The following is a 27,039-nucleotide window of genomic DNA, read 5'->3' on the forward strand; positions in this document are numbered from 1 at the left end:
ATGACCAGTCTAAGTAGCTACAATTTGGAATTGGAAATGATCAAATGCAAGCCAGGGTCTATAAAAACATAGACAGTATCATACCAATGTCATAAGCCAATATTTTCTTAAACAGTGTTGCTCGGTGCATGCCACATCAGGTAAAACACTCAGGCATATAAATTGTGCATAGTGGCATCCTTTGAAGCCGGACATCCAGAGCAAAAGCCTTGAACATGAAAGTTGTCATCTTAATAAATTTTTTATATAGCTACTACTGGTACTCTATGAGAGAACAGCGAGGAGTTTATTTTGAAAAGTCCTCCAGGAAACAGTTTGGATTTGCAGTTTAACTTGGCATCAATGCTGCCTGCCCCTTCGCAGATCTGAAGGATGCGACGGAGTCGATGGAGGAGGAGGAGGAGGAGGTGAAAGACTGGAAGGCGGAGAACAGCATGAACTGGACGGAAAATAGGGAGGATGCGGATTACGGTAGCCTACCGGTCAGTCTGCCTTCTGGCAATGCTTTCGGTGGTTTAGTACGAAGATGTTGGGGTAAAGAGACCCAGGCCTGCGGCTTGTCGTCACACGGAGCAGGAGCTGGTGATTTATGCGTCGCCTCAAATTGACACGGAGCAAGCCGGAGCTTTAATTGAGAGGACGATTTGATGTCTACCATAGGGTTAGTGTGTAGTCTATTAGAATGACTGATTTCATTTAACACTAAAATCAGTTAAATAACATTGAACCTCGTGCCTTTTAGCGTTGTGGGTCAACTGCCATAATGGTTTTAGCCGTCGTTTTAGCATCATCCCCTCTTGACCCATTCTCCCGTGCTGCTTCGCGCTGGATGTCAAGCTGAAAGCTGCGCCGCAAAGTCAACGCCAAACATCAGAAATAAAACTGAGCCGTGGTTAAACATGAAGGGGTCAAGGCTGCAGCCGCGCCGCTTGACGGCACTGTTCATATGGACGACTCTGTGTCTGCACAGCAGCGGGCAACGCGCACCTGACTCCTCGGGCCTGCCTCGAGCCATCCGCGTGCCACTGCGGCAAGGCGCTCGCGCCGAGCAACCACCGCCGCTGCCACCTGCCGCCGAGTCGAAACGGGGACGCGGCGCCGCGAGCGAATCCCCTGTGCGCAGGCGGAGAGGAGCGGCAGAGGGCGGTGTCAGCTTTGTGGACATGATCGACAACCTGCGTGGGAAATCCGGTCAGGGATACTACGTGGAGATGGCTGTGGGCTCTCCTCCGCAGAAGGTGAAAAAAAAAAGTCTGCTACATGACCACTTATTGTCATATCACACATGTCATTAAATGTCATACAGGTGTACAACGATGCAAATACCTATATGGTTTGTAAAAAAAACAAAAAACAAAAAAAAAAACAGCAGCAACAAAACAAACAAAAAGCATTTACTTTATTCCTTGTGACTTTTAGTGTATGGCCTGATCACTGTGAACAGTTTTGCATAATATTTTATTATATAATTCCAGGAATGTTTCTTTCATTAATCATATTTAATAAAATTGTTTTTATATGTCACAATGATGCTTATAATAACAACATAAGATGTTGTATTAATGTGAATTATGTTTTAGCTACACAAAAAGATTTAAAATAAATTAGAGCTGCAGCTAATTATTGATCAAATATTCTTTTGATTATTCTAATGATTAATCGATAAAAAAATGGCACATTCTACAGATTTTTTATCTGACCGCTTAAGCAAAGAAGACAAAACAAATCCATTCAATTTCTTTTCAAATCCATAAAACAATCACCTGCCTCAAGTGCAAAGAATCTTCATCTAAAAAATATTATAACTTCAATGTGAAAAGCTCTGCCCTTTGTAGGGCAAATCTTTTTGATTAATTGAAAAAGGTACTTAATAGGATATGTTCTTAAAGAATCCAGGTCCCGTCAGTAGTTCTGGCTTGGACATTTTTAAAATGTAAAATGTACATATTCTTTTTGTACAGTTTTAGTTTAACTCCTCCTCTGAGCAAATTGTTCTTTCAGCAAATGGCATTTTTGTGTCCCTGTGCTCTAGTTAATGACAATTAGCAATTATTTCAACAATCAATTCAACAACATTAATCCAAATAATCTCTTCAGCCCTTAAATAAATGTAAAACTAAACTCTCCCTAATAGCTTGTTGCAATTAAAGATCATAAAGGGGAATTACTGCATACTTACATCACTGAGCAACAAGCTTTGAAGTTGATTATTCTAATTTCATCGCAGCATTTTAAAAGTCCTTCAAATGTACCTTCTGATTGTCCATGTCTGTGGGTTGGCCCTGCCATGGCAGGTGGCCTGTGTGTGAAAGTATCTGAAAAGAGACAGACAGATAATGGGACCATTAATTCTGCAAAGCAAGGACTGCCAGCTGGGCGCAGCTGCAGTGCACAGGCTGGCACACAGAGGGTGACGGCAAAGGAAAGGAGAATCAGACAAAGATGAGTCTCCTTAGGGAGGATAAAATGAATGAATGAATGAAAGCTGAGGAAGGGAGAAAATAAAATGAGCGAGAAGATCGAGGTGAAGAGCGGTAGAGATGAAAGAAGGAAAAAGGAAGTGGATGATGGGTGGAGGAAGAAAAAAATGTGACAGACGATTGATGTGGGGAGTCAGACTGGGAAGTCACGAGAGAGGATGAGCGAGACAGAAGACTTTAGAATCCTCAGTGTAGGTGACACTTTGAAAGACTCAATGCTTTCAGAAAAGTTAGAAGACAGATCTGTGGGGTAGAAATCCCAATTTTCAAGACATTTTTTTCATCTAAATCTTTATAAACTTTTAACTTTCCATCAATTATTCTCTTTAGAAATCAAGAGGACGTTGCACTGTGTATGTGTGTGTAAAGAAAGCAAAGTTTTACTACTTGAAAACAAAGACAACATGATTACAGGACTGAAATCTAAACCTATCTTTACCACCTCATGCTGTATTAGTAATTATTCTGATTAAAGTTTGTTCCCAGACTTTAAAGGCTCAAAAGAATAGAAGTGAGCACTTAGGCTGTAAAATATTCTTCCTTTTTATTGTATGCGAAAAATCTTGCTCTCTCTTACTTTGAGCTGTAGAATTGCTATAAGATGTCCAAGAAAATGCAATTTCCTTTGATACAGTTTCTACAACTCTATACTGCCTTTGGCTTCTTTTCTTGACACAATTGAAAATAGCCAACTTTGAGTATTATTTTTTAGCTTCAGACCAGCCAGTCAATCTAGATTTTCGTTAGCAGCTGATTTCTTTGTGCACCTCCACAAACGGACTTACTAAAGCTTCAGTTAATGTAACTCGTAATTTCCCTGTCCACTTTTTAAATTTGTCTGATCATGTTTTTCTAATAAAATTCAGGTGAAAAAAATTAAAGACAGATTCAATTATATAAAAATGGTCTTCAACTTTTTACACACTCTAAATTTAATTAATTTGTGGAGGAAGTGCAGTCTTTGATTATATTTTTTGTTGAAAAGGCAGAAGACATTCTCCAAACTCCAAATCAGCCACTTCATGGTGAATTGATTGACGCAGCCCAAATCAAGACTCAACCAACAGATGAAAAAAACAAGGAAAATCTCCTGAAGGGGACAATAATAAAGTAATGCTCATACAATATGCATGAAATTAATTCTAAGAATAAGATGTTGTTGTAAGAGCAAGATGAAAGATCCTCATAATGAGGAGTTGGGGGCGGGGGGTTGGCAAATATAATGGCTGGAACAAAAGGTTCAGGAAGACAGGCATTGGGGGAGAGTGCAGGGAAAGGTCTCAGGATGAAGCCTTCAGTGTTGGTGTCTTGCTGAGCTCTGAATGTTGTGGCGAAAGAGACAGCTGTACTCTGGACAGTCAGCACATTTCTGTCCAAGAGATTAAAAACACAAGGTTCAGAATTAGGACAAACTCTGGTAACGTTTGAGGAGACAGTTCTATGCGGATTATGGTTGTGGATGGTGCAGCGTGTGTATTAGAGATTGTGTATGTGCATGTGTGTGTGAGAAAGAGAAGAAGGTAGACAGCGTCAGGATTTATTCTAGGCTGTCAGGGTTGGCCCTTGAGACAATAGCACTTCTCTGGGTATTTTAAGAGCCAATCCATTATTGAGCAGCTTGCTTTAGCTCTGCGGCTGGCTCTCTGGGTGTTTCTGTGCTACTGTGCCTCTCCTCACTATCGACATCCTGCTCTTTTCTTTCAATCTGTCACCGACACAATTCCTGAGAGCGACCTGTGAAACATCCAGGCATGAATAAAGCAATGCCGTGTTGTATATTTTCTGCTTTGGCAAGCATCTGTCTGTTCGCTCCATTCACACATTCGCTGACTGTTTTGACTGATGGTGCAAAATATGATACTCTCTTAGAGATGCAGACAGAAGAGGAGGAAATGGCAGAGAAGAGGGGGAGTAGAATACGCAACTTGAGAGGCAGGGAGGGCTTGAGGGGGAGACGGAGATGGGACAGACAAGGACATCTGGGCCAGAGAGAAAGAACTGCTTGGCTTTACAACAAAGAATCCCTGCCCATTGCACAGTAACATGATTTCTCTGTTTTCTTTAGTTGAATATCCTGGTGGACACAGGAAGCAGCAACTTTGCTGTTGGGGCAGCTGCTCACCCCTTCCTGCGCAGATACTACCATCGTTCACTGTGAGTTGTCACTTTGAATATTTTTGTAAGACTCTGTGAACAAGTAAACCATTGTTTATAGAAATAATTGACTGTATTCCCTTGTGTTTGTGTACAGCTCTAGTTCATACCGAGACCTGGGCAGGAGTGTGTACGTTCCCTATACTCAAGGCCGCTGGGAGGGGGAGCTGGGCACCGACTTGGTCTCTGTGCCACACGGCCCCAATGCCACACTGCGCGCCAACGTCGCTGCAATAACCCAGTCAGACCGCTTCTTCATCAACGGCTCAAACTGGGAAGGAATCCTGGGGCTGGCCTATGCCGATATAGCCCGAGTGAGTTTTTACATTAATTGAAACAAACCTGCAGTTAATTTCTTGACCGTTGCACTATTGTGGTAATAAAATAAAATTAGCCCTTAGAGATTACTTCACAAAGACTGGCATTTAATCTAAGGAATATAAGAAGGCATGCACATTTCTAATTGTCTATTTTTAGCTGAACTGTCAAGTCAAAATTGGCTTTTAGGCAACAGTTGAAGAGTCATGTCAAATCACTAACACTGACATTTTTAGAATAACATCACCACCAGCCTAACTGAAGGTAAGTATTATCTCTGGTGCTCCCAGTTTCATTTATAGTGTAAATCCATTTGTTCTCTGCTGGTATCAACTGCAGTTTTTATATCAAAAAGATGAACTGTTTTCCCTCAAAGGTAAGAGTGTGATGACTGCTGTATGAGTGCTTGTCAACATGGGCCCATCTCAAGCATTTCTTACACACATTCAGACCTGAGAATGGGGAATGTTCATCTCTTCTCACTTTTAATTTATCTTCAATAGCCTCTTATTTGCTTTAAATATAACACTAGAAACTAAAAGCACAACATCAATACTAATCTAATAAGAGCTTCCAGGTGGGTTTGCAGAGGAGTGAACCTATAATTTAATGCATCCTGTTCCTAACCTTTTTGTAAGTATTTGTAAGTGTAGCAGAAATGACAGCATAGATTTTGTCTTTAATTTACTCTTTTTGTCAGCTAATATACTAATAGACTTCATTAAAGAGGAACTTCAACCTTGCAATTCTTAAAATTTGGCCACCGCTATAAATGTTGTCCTAATGAGTCGCTATTAATTCAGATGTTCAGACCCATTTAGTTTTCTGATGACTGAAGCAGAAAATATGTAAATGAGAGCAGCTTCTTTGGGAATTGGCCCATAATGAACTGCAGTTCTTGTGAGCAAAGACAGAGAGAGATTAATTAAGGAGTCTGCAACTTAAAAAAGGGTCATACTGTAAATACTGGGAGGGGGAGCTGGGCACCGACTTGGTGCCCAGCCGAGAAGTTGTGAGAATTGATGAATATTCTCACAACTTAAATATTTTTAAACTTGTGAAAAAACATGAATGCACAAATGTGCAGATACATATCTGCATTTTGTGATTATAATCTGAGGGTTTTGTATTGGAGAAGTCCAATACAAAACTTATTGTATTTTTCAGCTGTCAAAATACAAGTTTGAAACATGATGGTGGAAGTATGATAGTATCAGGCTGTATTTGATCAAAGATTATGTACTGTTGTTGATGAATCACTAAATGAAAGACCAAATAAGTCCATTAAGAAAGAAAAAGGACATTTTCAGTTTTATTTAATGATGACACAAACTGGGAAGCTGGTCTGATAACTTTTCAGTTTGAGAGTCAAGAGGAGCTAAATGAAGAGCTAAATGAAGAGCTAAAAGGAGCTGATGTTTTTGTCCGTCAATCAGCTTTTCCAAAAACAGCACTTCTCTCACTGTCTTCCAGCCGGATGAGACGCTGGAGCCTTTCTTCGACTCCTTGGTTCGTCAGACCTCTGTCCCCAACCTCTTCTCCCTCCAGCTGTGCGGCGCAGGCTTCTCCCAGAACCAGTCGCTGGGCAGCTCCACAGTTGGTGGCAGCATGGTGACTTACATACAAATGCAAAATGTGATGGTTTGTGTTTGCTAAGCGCTGAATTAATTTAGTTTTTTCTGTGTTTTTTAGATCATTGGTGGAGTGGACTCATCACTGTACGTTGGAGAACTTTGGTACACTCCCATCCGCAGGGAGTGGTACTACGAGGTTATTATTGTTCGAATTGAGGTGAACGGACAGGATCTTAACATGGACTGTAAAGAGGTACAGTTTTATCAGTGATAAATAATCTGAAATGATCAATTTTCTTCTAAAATGTTAGGTAACAAACATGCAACATATATGCTCTGCAGTACAATTATGATAAGAGCATTGTGGACAGTGGAACCACCAACCTCCGACTTCCAAGGAAAGTCTTCCAGGCTGCAGTGAAGGCTATTGAAGCCGCCTCTTCGGTGAGTCATTTGCATGTGATACATATGGTTGTAATCTTGATTTTTTTAAAATTAAAGTTAAACTGAAATTTCTTTATAAAAATTAAATGAACCAAAATAGCTCAAATTCCTTTTTTTTTTTTTAACTGGACAACAAATAAACATCTTTGTGCAGACGGAGCAGTTTCCCTCTCAGTTCTGGCTCGGGGAGCAGCTGGTTTGCTGGCAGGCTGGAACTACACCCTGGCACATCTTCCCAGTGATCTCTCTCTACCTGATGAGTGAAAACCGCAACCAGTCCTTCAGAATCTCCGTCTTGCCCCAGGTAACAGCGCTCTCGGGTTCTGGATGTGAATTTATTTCACGCCGAACAGAAACGGACCGGCCTTGTGTTGCTATCAATGTTACATGAAGATCAATCCTGAGTAAATGATTTGAAACTGCCCAAGTTTGGCTCCTGGTTTTAAGATTCAAGAAAAACATTTAACACCTCCTGTATTAAACATTGCTGTGTGTCTCTTAAGACTCTCAACACTGAAAGATTTTCTTTTATGTATTGTATTTTTCGGACTATAAATCGCTACTTTTTTCCCACGCTTTGAACCATGTGGCCTATAGGCCAGGGTGGCTTTTCTATGGATTTTTCTTCAAGCTCTTTAGCAGGAAGTGAATCATTGGACGTCAAAATTGGAAATCAAAATTGAAAAAGAAAAATTGCTAATTTTCATTTAGAACAAGCACATGCAAGCAGCAGGCACGGTGGAGAAATGTTATCAAACTCATACCCCCTGATCAAGAAAACCACACGAAGAAGTTCAAATGATGCAGCTTTTAAGTTGAAGGCTTATCAATCTGGCAGTAGAGATCGATGTACAAAAGCACTTCTTGTGCGATCAGAAGCAGTTGAAATTTATTAAAACTCTTCAAAGTGGCTTGTTGAGGCCTCAGAAGTCAAATCTGTGGGTGGTTTGTGACCTTTGTGCTACAGCGTGAAAGTCATCACGTTTCTATTGCAAAATCCACACCTGAGATACACAAATAAACCCATCAACTGATTGTTTAAAGAACAGAATCACAGTAATGTGCAGAAGTTATTTCCCTCTAGTGGACAGTTATGCTATTACATCTTTAGGTTTATGTTTTAAATTGTGTCTGAAATTGAAGGGCAACTTGTTTGACTAGACAGGAAATATGATTAACTATTTTTAACTGCCTGCAAGTTCCCAAAGTGTTCATTCACTTGAAAGAAATAGAATGTTAAGCTAAGGAAGACAGGAAAAAAATAAATGCTCTGATCTCATGGGAAACATAAAAATCTGTAAGCTGAGAGCGAAAAGATGATGTGGCATTACGATCCCACAATTCTATTATTGAGCTCATAGAGGCGTCATTTCTAGTCATTTTAAGGATGACTAATCAGTCTTAAAAAACTGAGAAAAATTAATTTCGAGGATTTAGAATTCTAAGGATTTCTAAATCCTTAGAAACTAATTTCTAAGAATTTTGTAATCACTTAGAAATTACTAAGTTCTTTAAACTAAAATGAAATCCTGGCTAATTTCAGTGAAGTCATGATTTAATAAGAGAGCAGTTGATGTTCAGATTAAATCATCAGATTAAGTTGCTTCAGGAAGAATTTTTTCCTCTTAATAAATAAAATTATAGTGTGAAAACAGATATTTTTATTAACTCAGGCTGTAGTTGTCTGACACTACATTGTTTGTGTAAACAAAAAAAAAAATGGGTCAGAAAAGCAAAACTAGAAGAAAGGGGGTTCACTAAGTTTTTAACAACCCTGTTTTTAAAAACAGCTTAGCTAAATCCATATAAGGTTTTGATGCAATTGATGATGTCTACAGGGTTCTTTTTGGAAACTCACCACATATATCTTCATCTGAAGCCACCTTTGAATGTTTTCTTCTTTTTATTTGCTTATTGTTTCTGTCTGTGCAGCAATACCTGCGGCCGGTGGAAGATGCTGCCTATACTCAGGAGGACTGCTATAAGTTCGCCATGTCTCAGTCCAGCACTGGGACAGTGATGGGAGCTGTCATCATGGAGGGCTTCTATGTCGTTTTTGACCGAGAGAAGAAACGCATCGGCTTCGCCGTGAGCACCTGCCATGGTGAGGAGAGGACACAGACACAATGAAGGACATGAACAAAGTGCTCATGTCCCTCATTCTGATTCTTGAATGTATTATTTGTTACTCTGCAACGGATCTCAGTGTTTTCACTGGGATGCTATGAAATACAAGCACAAAGTAGTGCATAATAATGAGGTAAACTTTTGTTTTTGGGTATGTTTCTTCCAGCTTTTCATATTTAGACTGAAATGTGTGATATTTTTAATGTTTATTTAGAAAAAAGCATGCATTCTTTTGTAGATAAACGAATTGGTTTGTCACATGATATTCTGTTGAAACACATTGAAGATTATAGTTGAAAAATGAAAACAACATAAAAATGTTCAAGTGCTTTAGATGCTTTTGAAAAAGCTTTGCAGTTCAAATTATAAAGCATAAAACTAACAAAATTGAGGTGAAAGATTTGAATTCCTTATGTTCATGTTCGTCCGTTCTCAGTACACGACGAGTTCCGCACAGCGTCAGTGGAGGGCCCGTTCCACGGCGTCGACCTGGAAGACTGCGGCTACAACATCCCGCAGACGGACGAGTCCACCCTGATGACCATCGCCTACATCATGGCAGGAATCTGCGCTCTTTTCATGCTGCCTCTGTGTCTCATGGTGTGCCAGTGGCGATTTGCCCGCTGCCTCCACCCGCACGGGGACTTTGCAGATGACATATCTCTCCTAAAATGAAGGGACGCGGGGCTGAGGAGTCTCCTTTCAAACTGACGGTGCTGTTCACAGAAAGCTTTGAAAAGATTCTTCAGGAATCACAGAGACACACAGAGAGAGAACCTTGCTGCCATCGGGTTGTTAGTGAGAATAACAAGAGCCATCTTGAGCTTGAATCGGACAAGAGAAGGTGCTGCTGTCAGTGTCCACTTTGTCTGTTTAAGCTTCTGTATCTATGCAGATCAGCATGATTTAAGGAACTGGTGGGAAAATGCAAAACAAACATGTAAAAAGGATCAGCTGGGAAGATAAGTTTCTTACCTCTGCAGTGCATTTATTGGGTTATTTCATTAAAGAACAAACTGACCCTTTACAAGCAAAACCTGGATGTGTATTGAAGATGAGAAATTCCGTTGCAGCCGCCTTTGCATTGCCGTGATTTGGATATATGAACAATTGGTCACGTGTGTGCTTCTGTATTATTTGTGGCTTTTGAGTGGATGGCATTAATTGTTGGAGCCTGCATATTTGTTTGCACAGCTGTCCTGCATACAAAGAGTTTATGGAAAGGTTTTAAAAAAAAATAAAGAAGTCATAAAAAAACAGCAGAATAATGTAACTGAAGAATTCTGGAAAAAGCTAATTACGTACACATAAAGAGGCTATTTAACGAAATATAATGTCAAGCATTTACTGTATGTAATCTGTTTTTGGAGCATATGATCAGAGACAGATCGCACTAAATTTCAGATGTCATTTCTTTTCTTCTTCTGATTAAAGCCTGTATCTACTGTACATAACATTTGTGCATTCCAGATCGTCTATTTGCACAGACACAGATCACCGAGTGCTTATCCTCGCAAAACTACTGCTGCACCTATTTGATGATTTGCACATGTAAACACACTATACGCTAACAACGAATGAAGAGGGCTTCTATCATAGATACACACACAGCCTAATATGTTTTTGACTGGGACCATATCTGCTTTGAAAGGGAAACCAGCCCCAAGTAAATTATTTACTGGGAAACAGGACATATGTCTATAAGAGACAGTTTGTGTTGTCTCCATAAAAGCTGTACATAGATTAAGTCAGAACTGGATATTTATCTGTCAGGTGCTGGCAGCTTTGTTGAACCAATAAAATACTTATTGTACCTGTAAAATGTCTCCTTTTTTACATCCTGGTCACATAATCGCTTTGAAAAAGTGTTAAAAGAATCTATCCTTTAATTTGAATACATAGATTAAAAAATATCGTTTTAATAAAATTGCTGGGGCCTCAAATATTTAATTATCAGTACCCACATTTACTTTATTAATACTTACAACTAAAGGTTTTTAAAGTCATTATTTCTACTTTCCTCTTTTTGGTTGATCAAAGTACTTTATAATTAATTGATTTTCTATTCTCACACACAAATTCATTAGTTACGGAGTAATCTTAAAGATAATTTATTTCAGCTACTTAATCTGATAACGATAACTGTGAGGCTATTATGGATTTATTCTTGTATGTTTTTGTCAGGCGGAAATTTATTTTACCCCCATTGAGGGTACAGGAGGTTAAGTAAAATCGGATAACTCAAGAGGTAGCTGCACAGCTGACAAGTCGTCAGTGTTGGAGTGGGAACATCACTAGAAGCGTGGGAGTATTTCAAAACAGTGAATCATCCGATTCGGTCAATTAAAAAAAAAAAAAAAATGGAACAATGAAAAGTAGATATAGCTCTCATTTCAAGTTCAGACATACTATAGTTCTAGAAGTGAGTGTAAATGTGATTTAAATTAATTAAGATTAATTATTTACCAGAATTGATGTGATCAGTAGCTGTTTACATTTCACAAAGTGGTTGGGGGTTTTTAGCTGTTAATGACGTTAAACTCACATGATCGCTCTAGTAAGTCGCCTGACAGCCCCCGGCAAAAACGCTTCCATTTAGAATAAAAAAGACACTTCGCTTGTGCTCGGGTCCCTCTGCTTCTTGTTAAGGAGAGCACTCACTGGCTCTGGGCCAATCAAATATCACGCACGATAATTGCGCAGTCTGTATGACGTAACACGTATTGAGGAGAGCTTGGATTACGGAAATGGAGTGTCAAGCTCGGCGATAGCACTTTCAATATTAATTGTCGACCTCAAGTCGAGCTCTTTCATAAGTACAGTAAGACATTATTATGTTTTACCATATTCTGTCGCCGACAATCACATGTTTAGCTCTGTTTTATTGAAACACTTTAGTTTCAATTGTTAGCACGACTGTGCTAACCTGCTAACACAGCTAAAATAACAACGACGGTGCGGTGAAACTTGAGGTCTGCATTGGGTTGTTTTGTTTTTTTCTAACGAATTTATCTATTTTGTTTAATGCAAATCAAGAAGTCAGCATAAATGTAGTGTCTTTACTATTTACGAGAGAATTAATTATATTTAAAAAAAAAACGTCGCGTAACTAGCCTAGAAGCTAGAAATGTAATGTAAATAGTAACAAACACAGGCATGTCATCAGAGCTAATGTTAAGGTAAGGCAGTCGTACTTTAAACCATCTTATTGTAGCCTCGTTAAGACAACCCCATTGCTTTAAAGGAAATGTTTACGAAACCTAAGAATTTTCTCCCATTCACTATTTTAATATAAATGCAGACCTACTGTAAACCATTTGGTTTTAAAGATATTACTAATATTGCAGTGTCTTTTCACTGTAGCGATTGTGGAAGGTTTGGTTTATAGCCACAGAGTTGCTCATCACAGGTGTTTAAGTTGGAACACAGATAAAGTGATGGTGTGATTTGTGATACTTTCCCTCTGTATGTCGCACCCCGATGTTGAGCAACCAGAAAGTCATTCTCAGATTGTCCTCACTAATGTAATCCTTTTGTCTTGTCTTGTCTAGATCGCTGCTCAGATGAAGAGGGCTTGCCTGGCGGACCAGTTGTTTCACCCTTCCTTGCCATGGCAGCACCCTATTTTCCCACATTCCTTCTTCTCATTTTTTTGTCCTCCATAGCTCTCTTGCTGCTCGCCCTTCTGCCATCTGTCACCCCATCCCTCCCTTTAACTGCTTCGTCTTTATCCTTGGCTTGGCCGACATGCGGTCCAGGTCAGTCTTGGGCCGTCCGGCTCCACCACAGCCAGCATCACCAGAATGAAGATGAGAGAGAGACCTCCGTTCACCTGGATGTGATAGCTGATAGGGTACAGTAGTATTTCAGCAACTTTTACGATAGTTTGAACTTCAGTTTTAATTTGAACAAATAGATTTTCAGAATTTTCACATATATTTAGATAGTATTGCTGAATTTATTTATTTTCTATGGAAATATTTAAAGAAAACTTAGTGACTTTGGTCCTTCTCCATATTTACAAATTAAATCAAGTGACTATTCTATCTCTGGCCACTATGTTTTTTATTTTCAAAAGAGGGCTTAGTTGTTTGATTGTTTTTTTTATTTGCGCTATTTATTACTGTAGAAAAACAACTCCAATACTTTCTTTGCAGGTGGCAAAAGAGGCGGGGCTTCAGAACCGGGGTCAGATTGGAGAGCTCGAAGGCCACTATTTGCTTTGCTCATCACAACCTCACGCTGGATCTTTGGGAGGCATCTGGAAAAGGAGCATCCAACCTAGCGATGTTCTAGCAACACATCCTCATGTCCTGTGGTACTCCAAGGAGAGAGTGCTCAGTCGCTCAAAGAGGTCATTGGCCTTCAACGACCCCAACTATCCTAAGCAGTGGCACTTGGTAAGAACATGTAGCACACATCCACAAAATAAAAAAATCGAGATCTGCCAGATATTATATATTTTATTTTATTTCTGTCTGATTTTATTTGAGTTGGCTCAAAGGATTTTGATTAAACTAATGAAAGCAATTTTAGGAGGTCTAATGTAGGTGGGACAAGCAGAAAAATGTGCAAATTACAAAATGTTATAGCTTCGGGCTCAATGCTGCCTTAATATTTGACCACTGTTCTTGGCACAAACAGTAGAAATTAATTAGGGAAATGAGTTACTCAGCTTTAAAGGATAGTCCATAAATTTTTATCGTATTTAGAAGAGTTCCAGTAGCTTAACGGTGGTCTGTTTATCATCCCATAACCAGATCTGATATGCATTTGGCACCGTTGTTCCGATTTTAATCATTTGACCCAAAATTTCACCAGAATCTGGAAGCAGTAAGGGCACCAGTGTTGCTGACCTTGCTGTAATTAACTTGGATGATAATGAATGCAATTACATAATTTGAATATCTCCACAGAACATTAACAGATGCTTGGTGTTTGTGCAAAATGGACTAACAAATTCAATCCCAATCAGACGATTGGAATTTGGGGATATTGGAAGTGTATAATCTTTGGAACTTCAGAATTGAATTTGTTTTCACAGCAAAATATGAAATCTATAGCTATTGCTACCCTGGTAACGAACAAATATATATATATTAATACTTTTCAGCCATATTGCAGCAACTGCCATATTGTGCTTTCATTTTCATTCATTCAGCAAATCAAACTTGTTTTGCATGATCATAAAAGTGATCCTGGTCACACACACCAAACATGTTGAAACCACAACTGCAAGTTTAAAGCTGGAAATTGTTCCAGTCGGTAAAAAACATTAAAGTTCATTTCAAGGTAAACTACACTTTAATCAGCTTTTAGCACCAATTCTATCTGCCGTCATACGACTTACAACACATCTGCACCTTGACATTTTGCAAAAAAAAATTTTTTCTGCCGTTCATGAACAGAGTTTTTCTTCCTCTGCCTTTACAGCACAATCGAATGAACAGAGGCATGGATATCAATGTGACCGGAGTTTGGGAGCACAACATCACTGGTCAGGGGGTCACTGTTGTGGTTGTAGATGATGGTGTGGAGCACACCCACAAAGACATTCATCTCAACTATGTAAGTCAGAATTTAGTGTTGACTCTGCTTGAATTGTATTCAAAGATCAGTGGGCCTACTCATGAACTGTGCGTAGTGCTGTTGTGAAATATTTTCCCTTTTTCAAGTTCAAACTCCAGTTTAGTAATGAAAGCTGATAGTGGAACACATATTGTGAGCAAAGCTGTTGGTACTTTGGAGTAAATCAAAGTTTTGAAGAAAAGAAAAGCTTGTGTATCTTAAAGGAGATTTTTTTTATTCCAAATAAATGACATCAATGGTCTGATGAGTTACATAGTGCCTTCCAAAGGTTTATACTATAAAGTTGTGCATTTTATGTTATAATTTTAAACTCACTAAGTGCTGGCATTGTTTTAAAAGTAGAATGGATATGTAGTACAACATTATGTAATAAAATCCAAATATAACAAAAGTGCATGAAAGTCACATTATGCAATAAGTGATGTAAAATGTAATACAATTCATTTTGCAATAGTTTATGCCAGATAGCAGGACATAAAAAATTTAACTGTCTGAAGAGATAAGAGTGTGGACATTTTGGCAAATCCCATTTTAATGTAAAATATGACAGCTCACTGGATAAAAGATATTTCTGATTGCTAAGTTTTGAAAGTTAATATAATTTTTGGGCTGAAAATAAGAAGTTTTAGCACTTATATTTAACGACTTAAAATATTTATCTATTATTCCAAGATGTATGAAAATATTTATTCTCTTTTCAAAGGAAAAAAAATTACATAATGGGGCAGAAACTATTATTGTTATCATTTTGAAGCCAGATTTTATAACATTATTACATTATGCGACCTTCTGGGGTAAAGGCAAACTTATCCACTTTCTAGTTAAACTTGTCCTGTTAGATGCAAAACTAGAACAAAGCTTGTAAAGGTTTGATGCCCATATGATAGATTTTTGTGTTCCTGTTAAGAGTCCAGAGGGGAGTTACGACCTGAACTCCAATGACCCCGACCCCATGCCTCACCCAGACCACCACAGCGACAACCACCATGGGACTCGATGTGCTGGGGAGATTGCAGCCGTTCCCAACAACAGCTTCTGCGCTGTGGGTGTGGCCTATGGCAGCAAGGTGGCAGGTATGACACACCCAAGCAGTCTTTAACATTTTTCAATACGTTAAACAACAGTCTTTTACTAAGAGGCATCAGTTTTTACAAAAATGTGTTCTGATCTGAAATCACTGACATCCTTTTTTGGTTTTTGTAGGTATCAGAGTCCTAGATGGGCCCCTGACTGACAGTTTAGAGGCCATTGCCTTTAACAAGCATTACCAAATAAATGACATCTACAGTTGCAGGTAATTGTAGATGTCATAATAACAATTCTCTGTAATTTATCATGACGTTTTAATGCGCTGTATTATTTCTTAGATGCTAATAAAGACTGTTGTTCTTGTAGTTGGGGACCAGATGATGACGGGCACACTGTGGATGGACCTCATCCCCTGGGCAAGGTTAGACTTCTTGCATCTCTCTTTTTGTCCATCAGGTGGCAGCAGACTGCAACAAATCTGTGCATCATGCTTTGCAGCAGTTTCACTAGATTGATGCTTTTTCATTGCTCTAAAGTTGGATACATATGTTAAAAACATGAAATCAGCTTTTTTAAAATTTTTTGTTATTTTGTCATCAGGCTGCACTGCAGCACGGGGTGATTGCAGGCCGAAGAGGCTTCGGGAGCATTTTTGTAGTTGCCAGCGGTAACGGGGGTCAGTATGACGACAACTGCAACTATGATGGCTACGCCAACTCCATCTACACCATCACAATAGGTAAGAAACAGAGATTGTTAGGAGTGTGGCAATGTGTGTATCTGCAGTTGTGTGCAACACACGAAGGTAGTCATTATACTCCTGTGTCGTTTGGGGTTTTTTAGGAGCAGTTGATGAGGAAGGCAAGAAGCCGTTCTACGCAGAGGATTGTGCATCCATGCTAGCTGTTACTTTCAGCAGCGGGGGGGCCAGATCAAGGAGCATCGTAAGTCCTACTGAGTCAAACACTTACATAGTAACTGGAGTGATCTTAGTGATGTTCTTGCCATAGAGAACACTAAGCAAATTTACATGATGAGTTTGACTCACCCAGCAACACTCACAATACAATACAATACAATACAATCTTATACTATGTTATGGAGAATGGTTCCAACTGCAGGCTGTTAAGCCACAGTGCAGTAGATGGATCTTTTTTACAAACAAATAAGGTCTGAAGGAAAACTTGTAAGAATAATATTCCAGTACTAATGATTTCTCTTTTTAACTTGTCTAATAGTTAATTTCAGATATTCTTTTTTTCTCTTTTTAACTTTCAAAGCTGTACATAGTAGGTTGTGGTCAGCTTTATAGATACATAACCACCTTAAAAAAGTATGATTTTAATATTACTAAAATTTCCATAAAGCTGTTTCTGCAGTTTAATGTCCTTTAACTGAGATCTCAGGGAGTGTTGGGGTGACTGAAGGTTTCTACGACTGAATGGAGCATACAGCTGCCCTGACTCCATTTTCCACTCATTGCTGAGCAGCTGGCTGAAAAAAGGCTGCTACTTTTATTCCCTCACTAACAAGAAAGAAATATTTGGCTCTTTGGGAATATTTCCAGTCCAAAAAACCAGGGGCCCTCATGTGGTGGAAACTAAAGAAGTGCCACTAATAATTACTATTATTAATTACCTTTAACATGTTTGATAGGGAACCATCTGCAGCTGCAAGCAGATTAGAGCAAGACAGATTAACCAAAAGTAGGAAAGTCAAGTTAAAAGCTACTTCAAAACCTAACTGATGATTATTCTGTTGTTGTTTATACAATTTTATTGTGTAATTGCCATGAGATTATCATACCAGCCCAAGTGGTATGATAACAGGGAACCAGTTGAAATTTGATGCACTGTCGCTTTAAGTATCTTTGTTAGCTCTAAAATAATGGAAATATTTGGGTAAAATCCTCCACACACATCAGGAAATACAGCAACTTAATTCATTTAAAAACGGTGGCTGAAGATGACAGGAGTTGAGATCCACTGAAACATCTGTTTTTTGAAGTTTGAGGCTGTCACCGTGGTAACCTGTTTTGTTGTGAGGATGTCATCACTTGTGGAAACCTGAGATTAGCCAGGACCTAACCACCGATCCACCCCTGACCGCATTACACTCACATGCTAAGTAGTTCCACAAATGGCCCGCTGTTTGCTTCTCTTAAACTTTCAGTAATGAATTGGGATGATTACAGAGCAGCAGTGGTGGTGTGTAGATCAGCAAAAGTGGGTGTAGAAATAAACTTGGTATTTATATGCTGTTTAACTGAGGAAGTCAGAATTTGAGTTTAATGCTTCAGGTATTAAATATGGGTTCGCTGTTTTATTTTTATTGCTGCAGCAGTGTTCACTTTCAGGCTCTTTGTTCTCCGTATTAAGCTCCATATGGCCTCACATTCCCCCCAATCAACACTGTTAACTAAACACAAACAGCACTGAACTCTGACCATCTGCTGTCAGTTTATATCATCAAGATGGTGCAATGATGTAGGTGCTACTTTATGCACCAATCCCTCCATCTCTGTGATTTTAGATCTTTTTGTGCTCTGAAGCGGTTACGTGTGCTGTTGTATTTTCCAGATATTTCATCATTTGTACGGATCACACCTCTCTGAAACATTATAAATATACCAGCTGTGTAATTCTGCAGGTGACATCTGATTGGTCAATGGACAAGGGGAGCGGCTGCACAGAGGGCCACACTGGTACGTCTGCTGCGGCCCCGCTGGCAGCAGGGATGGTGGCCCTCATGCTGCAGGTGCGCCCCTGCCTGACCTGGAGGGATGTTCAGCATATCGTCGCCTTCACTGCCACACAGGTAGTGCAGGAAAACACTCAGTAGTATTAAAGGTTTTAAAACAATAGGCAGCAAAAAAGAACATTTTGTTGCATGTGGCTTCACTGTTGCCAAAGTTTTTTTCTTTCTCATGTTTTATTGTTTGGTTTGTTAAGTTTACAGTATAGATGTAGACAGACACAAAAATCATATTGTTAATGAAAATCAAGTCTGCTTTCCTCTGCTTATTGCCTGTTTTGTTATCGACATTTTCAACAGAACTTCCTTCTCAGCAAAACATCACAACATTGAAATATAAATTGAAACGCAAAATATTTTTAAATATAATCACAGTTCTAATAATGTTGCAGAGTCCAGGCATCCTTAAAAAGTCTGAAATTTATGTATCTAAAAATAAGGCCTAAAACTCTTGTAACAGTCAGCAACACTCTTTATGTTATGTACACATCTATGCTTCTAATCTTGATGTGGACATGAATACAAAAAAGTGGTAGAGGCTGATGACACAAACATTTGTGTCATCAGCCAGCCTCACACTGAGACTGACAACGTTACTTAAAGAACTGCTTCCTTCAAATTAAGAGTCTGAAATATAGACCAGATGTCAAGTTTAAAGCACTCACCTCGTCATCTAATTCTAGATCAGATGAGAGAAAATATTTAAGTGCTCTAAAATTTATTTTTATTTGTTTTACATAACAGATTTTTTGTCCTAGAGTTGCTAATTTACGCAACAGCTGAAAATAAATGTGGCGATAGTCTGCCTCTGCCTTGTGGTAACAACATGTTTCAATCTTCATGTCTACATCTCTATTTTTTTGATTTTTGAACTTTAGTTTAACCGAATGGACAGGACCATGAAGGTAAACTTTGTGTTTCCTAACAGTGCGACATGACTGCTGACTGGGGAGTGAACGGAGCCGGTTTTCATCACAGCCACCAGCATGGCTTCGGCCTTTTGAACGCATGGAGACTGGTTAATGCTGCCAAGGTACATACACACTGTAAATTCACTTTTTTTTTTTTTCAAATATTTTTCCACCAGAAGTAAGCCTCAATATGCCCGCATTGTGTCTCAGGTGTGGGAGTCGGTGCCTTTTCTTGTGTCCTATCAGAGCTCGGATATAAAGGAGGATGTCTCCGTTTCCACTTATCCGGCCGTCTTGATCCGCACCTGGAATGGTAGTGTTTTTATTTTTTCCCCTTCTCTCTTGCTCTTTGTCGCTGCCTCAGCTCTATGAAGGACAGTTGCTTGTCGAGTTTAAACATTGCTCTCCATAACAGAGCCATCCCTCCCTCCCTGCATGCCTGCTGCTCAGGCCGCCTGTCCTTATTAGGTAATGCTCGGCAGTTTGTGAGTTTTGCTTTTGTTATCCCCCCCCCTTTTTTTTTATTTTGTTCCTTTTTGAATTTCTCCCTAAATCTCCTTTTTTTAAAATGTAAAATCTCTGTAGATCCTCTTCCTCTCTCAAACCTTTCCACTCTGAATCTCTCATATTCAGAACCCTCTGCATATAATCCCTCTAACACTTTTTTTAATTCCACAACTGGTTGTTGAAATGACCTCATTCAAGTAGAAACATTTCCCTCTTCCACAGCCCGACCCTGTCCTCCCTCAGACTTTATCGTCCTTCTTTTATCGCCTCGTTGCAGTTAATCATATGACCACAGACGAGTTTGTGTACATTTGGTCTCATGCAACAATGTTTTTGTGAAAAAGCTGCTGGTTTTTACAGAGCAAACTCTCAAAGAATGTGAGGAATTATTTTCTCAACTCACTTTAACTCATGTTGTTCTGTGAACCCGTTGTCGTTCTGTTTTGGTCGAATTCCCTGATGAGCTCTTTGTAACAGAGTGTGGCTGGGTCTGCTTTTGACACTGTTCTGTGTTTTGGCAGCCTTGTTGACTGATTCATCTCCCATTAGGCCCGTTATATGTTCTGCTTCCTTTATGAACAGCTTTCCAATGGACATTTTAAAGCAAGGCTTACTCATTACTTAGAGTTTGTTATTATGCCAGAAAGAGCAATTATTAGAGTGCTGGAAACATTGCCTCCAAATGGAATATAAAGCACAAAATATTTGAACAAAAAGAAATAAAACAGCCCGTCTCTATAGTCCGGGACAGACAAGACAGCATGAATTTTAAGATGACTGTGTGTTGGATTGGAAAATTTGAGACAAATATAAAAATTGAAAACAAAAACTAGGCTGGTTAAGATGAGGAAGAAGGTAAAGAAATGTCTGCTGCATCATTAGATCATCTCCATAACAATCGTTGGACACTTTCTCTCCATGCCAATTATTTGCTTAGATTGAATTAAGATGATTTATTGTTCATTAATTGCTGATTACAGTGAAGTTTCAATTCAAGACTTGAGAAAAATGTACAAATAAATCTTAAAATGCACAAAATACTGTAAATTTTATGATATATTATTATTTTTTTTTACATACACACAAAGCAGATACAAATGCATTAATTTGTAGGAACAGCACTTTTAAAGCAGTATAACTCCATAAGACACTGAAGCCAGAAAAATAACCTTTTCTGTCCCTCTATCTGGAGAATGAAGGTTCTTAAACTCGACTGGAATTTGAAGTGGAATTTTGTGCTTTGCTCAGATGTGACTGAGGTTGTGCCTTTCTGCAACAAGCAGTCACAGTGTTTTTGAAGTGAAATGAAGGCTGAATATGTAAAAAAGCTCCATCATAAGGAAACATTATTTAATTAGGTTCGTCCTTCAGAGCAGCGATTGTCCCTGCTCTGGGGATATGTGTATTTCTGCATGGTCATAATGCTTATTAGTAATCAGACCAAAGGAAATGATGGGAAAAAACCAGGCAGCCGCTCTGAGCAGATGGACTGTGGTCAGGGGACTCAGTGATAAGTGCTTCAAAGACAGATAACAGAGGAGAAATCTAGAGTGAGTTGGAGAACTGCAACAAGGTTTATCATTTTATCAGTGTTTTACAGATGTGTTTCAATTACACTAATAAAGGGGTAATAAATAACATTGACATGACGCATATAAAGTGTTTAGAAATATTTAGGTGCTATAAATAGATGCTATAAATGTATATAAAAAAAACCTGAAGAGAAATTTGAATTTGTAATATGATGCCTTAACATAGGGCATCTGTCTCTTTAAGAAGCTAGTACTCTCTCCAGCACTCCCTCTTCAGCAAGTGGGAGTGCTGGATAGTGGCATAGTGCTTCTCATTATGCCGTTTACAACCGTTCTTAGGACTGAGAAGTAGAGTCAGTAATGAGTTCAGCAGATACATAGTTCCATCAGGTGTTTGCTAATTGCTGCTGCTGCTAGTCTGTTGGTGCTGAGCTGAGCTTTCTTATGGATTACACCATCTAATGGATGTCCTGAGAGAATTAAGAATTTTTCAACATGCATGAAAGAATCAAAGCCACATTCCAAGCATGTTTTGATGAGAAAATAACATTAAAATGTGATTAAAAAAAAAAGTATGTTATATAATGCTCTTTTGTAATATATTTCAGTGGGATTATATGTGATAGACCAACACAAAGTAGTGAATTCAGTAGTGGATATCGTCACGTTTTTCTGTAAGCCGTGTATAATCTGCCTTTTGTCTCAAGTTTGTATTGTATAATTACTCCAAATTACATTTGGAGTTTGTAATGTGACGTAATTCTTCGTGTCTTAATGCTTTTGCAATCCACTGTACATTTTTCCCCAAATATAATGAAGATCATATTTTTTGTATACATGTGCCCTAAAGACATTTAATTGAACTTGCACATTACCCTTTCTGCCGTCTTCTCTCCTGTAGTTTCTGCAGCCGACCTGAAACCGTCTGGGATGCAAACGCTCGAGCATGTGGCCGTTACCGTGACAATAACCCACCCCTGCCGTGGGAATGTGGAGATCGTGCTGGAATGTCCCAGTGGCATGAGATCTGTCATTGGGGCTCGCAGGTCCATCGACAGGTATACGCCGTGTCTTTCTTTGTGTCTATTTAAGGCCTTTAGCTCTCGCTGTGGAAGGAGCAGTGTAATGTTTGGATGGATGTAAAGGCGGGTAGGGTAAGGTTTTGTTTTCTTGTTTGTTTCCACAGAGATCCTTCTGGCTACCAGGATTGGACTTTCTCCACCGTGCGCTGTTGGGGGGAGAGAGCTGAAGGCCAATACACACTGAGGATTTCTGACAGGAGTAAGTCAGCAGGGAAGACACACACATACACAAACTTCTCCGGTCTGTTGGTCTGGGTTTTATGAGGCTTCTTGTGATCCAGGTTTCTTAGTTCTCCCTGACCTGTGTCTGTGTTTCTGCAGAAGATGAAGAGCCTGATCAGTGTGCCGCAGTGGGAGTGCTGAAGCAGTGGAAGCTCACACTCTACGGCTCATCTATGACTTCCACCGAAGTGAAGGAGAGGCAAAAGTAAGACCAGTTTTCCTGCCGGTTTGCTGTCGGTGTCTAAAATCTGACTGGGATGCGATGATTACGAACGCTTAATTGTTTCCCGTACGCTGGTCTGCAGGCTGGTGGAGGAAGCCATGAGTGGCAAACGTCTGGACAGCAGCTTCTCTCTGCCCTGTCCTCCAGGCTTAGACATCCCCCCCGAGATCGTTAAGCCCTTCACCTCCAACAACCTGAAGGTAAATGCACCTTTCATGCTCACACTCTCACACCTGCCAAAGGTTTACCGTATCTTTAATTAATTCTGTTCGTCTGAAGACAATTTGCAAAAAAAAAAAATTCTTGAATAAATGAGAACAAAACATTATGCCCAGCTTTGTTTGAGCATATATTAGTTGCAGTCAATCCCATTCAGTATAGAAAAGTATGGATTGTAATTTTTCAGCTTTCCGTGTGTAGAAATGTATAAAAAATCAAATAATGTGGATTTTTTTTTTTTAAACTTTGTTCTACACTTCCTTTCTTCTTCTAGATTGCCTCCCTCACTTCCTTCCTTTATTTCCGTTGCTCCTTCCTTTCAAACAATTTCTTGTTTTTGCAGATTACATATTAAAAGGCTCTCTGCTGTAGAAACATAAACTTTAATATTTCAGATTATGAAGCTAACATAAAGAGCCAAAAACTCTGCAAGCTGTTTTTTTATTGAAGAATGTGTAGGAACCAAATGTCCGTACACTTGCTTCTCTGGAGTTATAGAAATTCAGACCTTAGCTTGGTTGAAGGACGTTTTTTGTTTTTCCTGGAAATGTTACAAAAAACGTCAGAGATTGTTGTTTGAATTTCAATCCCAGCTATGACGTGCTGTTATTACCTGCTGACACTAAAGCTCATAAACCAATAATGTTCACAGCACTGCATCACACACATACACATTGTCAGACATTCTATCTCAACACAGTTATAATCTTCAACATTCATTGAGTTGACAGAATTGTGTGTAGCTACAGCTTTCTATAAACTCTTGTCCTGATCTTCATTTGTAAACAATTATTACTGTTTTTCCGTCTGTGAGGGCAGCAGTAATATATCCCTTCATGTCTGAAATGGAGTTAATTTGAATTAAATGAAATATGTTTCAGATGACAAGTTCAACCATTGTAAACAACAGGGTTTATTTGTTAAGACAAGAAATGTCTCCACTTTCCCCCTTTTTCTCTAAGTTTACTTCCACATGCAGTAAACATAGCCAGTATGTTTGGCTACAGTGGGCCAGTCTTTACCTTTTCACTCAATTTCTAATAATAAAACTGACTTGAGTAAAATAATAACTTGGCACTTAATCCGTGGTAACATATCTTCTCTTTTTTTCCCCCATCTAGTTCCTGCTTCTACTCGGATGCTTTGCTCTCTTCTGGTCCGTCTACTACATCTTGGATGTCACGCTCGGTCAGGGGAACCTCAGAGGCCTCCTGTGTCTGCCAAGGAGGCGGAGTCGACTCAAAATCAGCCACATTAGCAAAGGCAGAGGAGTGGAGGAGGCGAACGAGTATCGAGATGAATACATTGCAGAGTACAGGGACCAGGAGGACCAGGACTCAGGGGTGGAACTGCAGGCTGTGCTGGACTCTGAGGTCAAAGTTCCCATCATCAGGGAACAGCTGGAGACGTAACAGTGAGCCTAAACGTTTCCCCCTTTCTCAGGCTTTTTTTCTGCTCTGATTGCACACACCTCCAACAGCGGTGATGGTACTTAAAGACCAAGCTGCAGATAAATCAAAGAGTAGGTTTCTTACTCTTTCTCTTTTATCATGGTTTCTCCCCTCCCCCAAAAGAAAGTGGCCTTGAATGTGTTTGGGCTGTGATTTTACTTCGTCCTAAACACATCATCTGACCAGGAACATAGGATGTTGAACCTCCGGTAGCTTCTAAAGCTTTCTTTAAATCTGGGATTCATGAACTGTGGGGCGGCTTGTTGGGTCTTCACCACCCAGTTTAATGGTATAGGTTCATGTTGGGTGTGAAATTTGCCCCGAAAGGAGAAATAAGATTTTCAGATTGAGGCTGAAACGCCTGTGAAGTAAATTAGAGAAAGGTTGTGTGCAATATTTAAGGGAATGTAAGTTGTGTATGCGTGCGTGCGTGTGAGGTGGGAGTAATTGTAATATCGAGGATCTTCCTTTAAAGTGTTGCTATAATGTGACTTTTCACAGGGTTACTCTTATGTTTTTTGTTTTGTTTTTTATATCTCTGAGCTATTATTTCTTCCAATTTGTAAACCTGGGTTTTTTTGTTTTTTTAAAAATCTGTAGCTAAGTAAGCAAAATCTGATTAAAACTTGAAGTGGGATTTTTCAAGCTTTGGATTTGCTATAGGTATTTTTTTATAAACTGTAATATATCAACGATTTGTGCCTGCTGAACACATTTGCTGTATATGGACTGCATAATAGGGTTTTTACAATTTTTAAGGAATGTATTAAAAGCTGCAGGTGTTTCTATATAACTGAACAATTTTTTGGAGTGTTGCTGTGCAAGTCACAGCTTGTTCAAATGAAAATAAAAAACTTGGTGGAGTTAATGTTGCTTTCTTTTATTATTTAGTTTTAAATCCATTTCAATAAAGCAGTTCAATAAACAATGCTATTTAAATATAGGATACATTTTTTGAATGATAAATAAAGGGTGGGGTCAGATTTTCATTCAAAAGGTTCCTTGTTCTATAACATATTATAGGACGTGAAAAAAGGCTTACTCTATGATTTACGTATTTTTCTCTACTGAATATGAGTATAGAAAAAATACTTTGGGGATATACAGATTTCATTCCCTTTGTGTTAAATATGTGAATTTTCAAAAATTATCTGGTTCTACAAGAGTTTTTACTGCGTTCGCCTGAGAAGTTTCTCCATCTGCCATGTGATGTTTTATTGTCAAAACTATCACAGAAATGGTGCCGGCATTCACCGACAGAAGAGCAAACCAAAGGTTTCACCATAAGCACATTCGAAAAACAGTTTCAAATGGTTTCACTAGTTTAGACAATTCTTAGAAATATTTTTTTAATGCAATCATAAAATTGATTCTAACCCTTAAATGCTTTGTTGCTTTTACAAATCAATCATGAGCAACAAAATTTGACTTCTCTGACAAATTTACGAGCACAAAAAGAAGTATGTACTTGTCACGGGACCAAAAAATAAAGACAATTGAAAATAAAAATAAAATAAGTGAATGCAGAAATTTAGTAGATACATGTTTGACTCCAATTACAATAGTCTGTATGGATAGATGATGATAAAATAATGGATGAACACATGAAGTCCAGATCTGGTATTTTTTTTGTACAGCAAGACACTAAACATGCATTAAACACAAACAACTTGAATAAGAGTTTATGAACAAAAACAAACTTAATCCTACAGTTTATTTAAATAGACATTTATAAATAAGGCAAAATTAGTTTACAACTAAATTTTAGTGCCAGAAATGAGATTAGTTGAAAATTAGTTTTCAACTAATTTAGTTTAGTTTCTTCACACCAACACCAAAATATGTAAGAATAAATGATGAAATATCTCATAGAACAATACTGAGCAGTATCACAGTGCAATATGTAAAGACCGAGGTTTGTAGTGAAGCAATCCCGGCCAGCTGAGAGTTGCACTCAATGTGTAGAGAAAGTTTTTTGAAACTCTTCTGACGACATTAAAAGGCTGAAGGGGTTTAAGAACTAAGTGTTTACAGATTCAGCTGAAAATACCAGCTGTGAGTCACTTGGACTCCATGACCCCTGTCATTTGACAGTCTTTTTCTTTTTTTATTCTTTAGTCTTTTAAAGCTTGCATTTTTTAAAGACTGCAAGCTTTAATGTTTTAACTGGTTGCTTGCCTCATGAACCCGCCCTACCAGCTCCTGGTGAAGGCAGTTCTTCCCTCGGACCCAAATCAAAGTTGGTGCTAAGAAAAAAACGTTCTGTTGGTATTAGAGCCAGAAACACAAAGAGCTGTTGCTAATACTGGCACTGGAATGCAGGAGGGGATGGTGAAAGCTCCAAGCTGACTCTTTCAGTGCCAGAAATGAAATAAGGGAAAGCATAAAAGGCTCTAGAAGAAATTTAAATGGAAACATTTGTG

The 27,039-nt window shown here is 38.9% G+C and overlaps 2 protein-coding genes across 4 annotated transcripts; both read left to right on the forward strand.

The window, feature by feature from the left end:
- The first annotated feature begins 331 nt into the window (after positions 1-331).
- Positions 332-10,909, forward strand: bace1 (beta-secretase 1). The gene is made up of 9 exons (XM_055028344.1): positions 332-1,238; positions 4,546-4,634; positions 4,732-4,948; positions 6,426-6,563; positions 6,645-6,779; positions 6,869-6,970; positions 7,125-7,274; positions 8,903-9,074; positions 9,534-10,909. Exons 1-9 carry the CDS (start codon positions 900-902, stop codon positions 9,770-9,772), a joined length of 1,581 nt encoding a protein of 526 aa, XP_054884319.1. The 5' UTR covers positions 332-899; the 3' UTR covers positions 9,773-10,909.
- A 911-nt stretch (positions 10,910-11,820) lies between these two features.
- pcsk7 (proprotein convertase subtilisin/kexin type 7) lies at positions 11,821-25,484 on the forward strand. 3 transcript variants are annotated; one of them, XM_055028340.1, is made up of 17 exons: positions 11,821-11,918; positions 12,649-12,950; positions 13,255-13,497; positions 14,531-14,665; positions 15,594-15,759; positions 15,890-15,980; positions 16,082-16,136; positions 16,316-16,454; positions 16,559-16,659; positions 18,365-18,532; positions 19,398-19,502; positions 19,591-19,693; positions 22,321-22,477; positions 22,606-22,700; positions 22,823-22,928; positions 23,029-23,146; positions 24,287-25,484. In XM_055028340.1, exons 2-17 carry the CDS (start codon positions 12,708-12,710, stop codon positions 24,575-24,577), a joined length of 2,316 nt encoding a protein of 771 aa, XP_054884315.1. In that variant the 5' UTR covers positions 11,821-11,918; positions 12,649-12,707; the 3' UTR covers positions 24,578-25,484. The 3 variants fall into 3 exon arrangements, with proteins under 3 accessions (XP_054884315.1, XP_054884316.1, XP_054884317.1); XM_055028341.1 differs by having other exon boundaries at positions 11,821-11,913; XM_055028342.1 differs by lacking the exon at positions 11,821-11,918 and adding an exon at positions 11,975-12,069.
- The last annotated feature ends 1,555 nt before the right edge of the window (positions 25,485-27,039 follow it).

Source organism: Poeciliopsis prolifica, unplaced genomic scaffold (genome assembly GCF_027474105.1).
Source record: "Poeciliopsis prolifica strain line A6 unplaced genomic scaffold, Auburn_PproV2 SCAFFOLD004, whole genome shotgun sequence".
NCBI classification, from domain to species: Eukaryota; Metazoa; Chordata; class Actinopteri; order Cyprinodontiformes; family Poeciliidae; genus Poeciliopsis; species Poeciliopsis prolifica.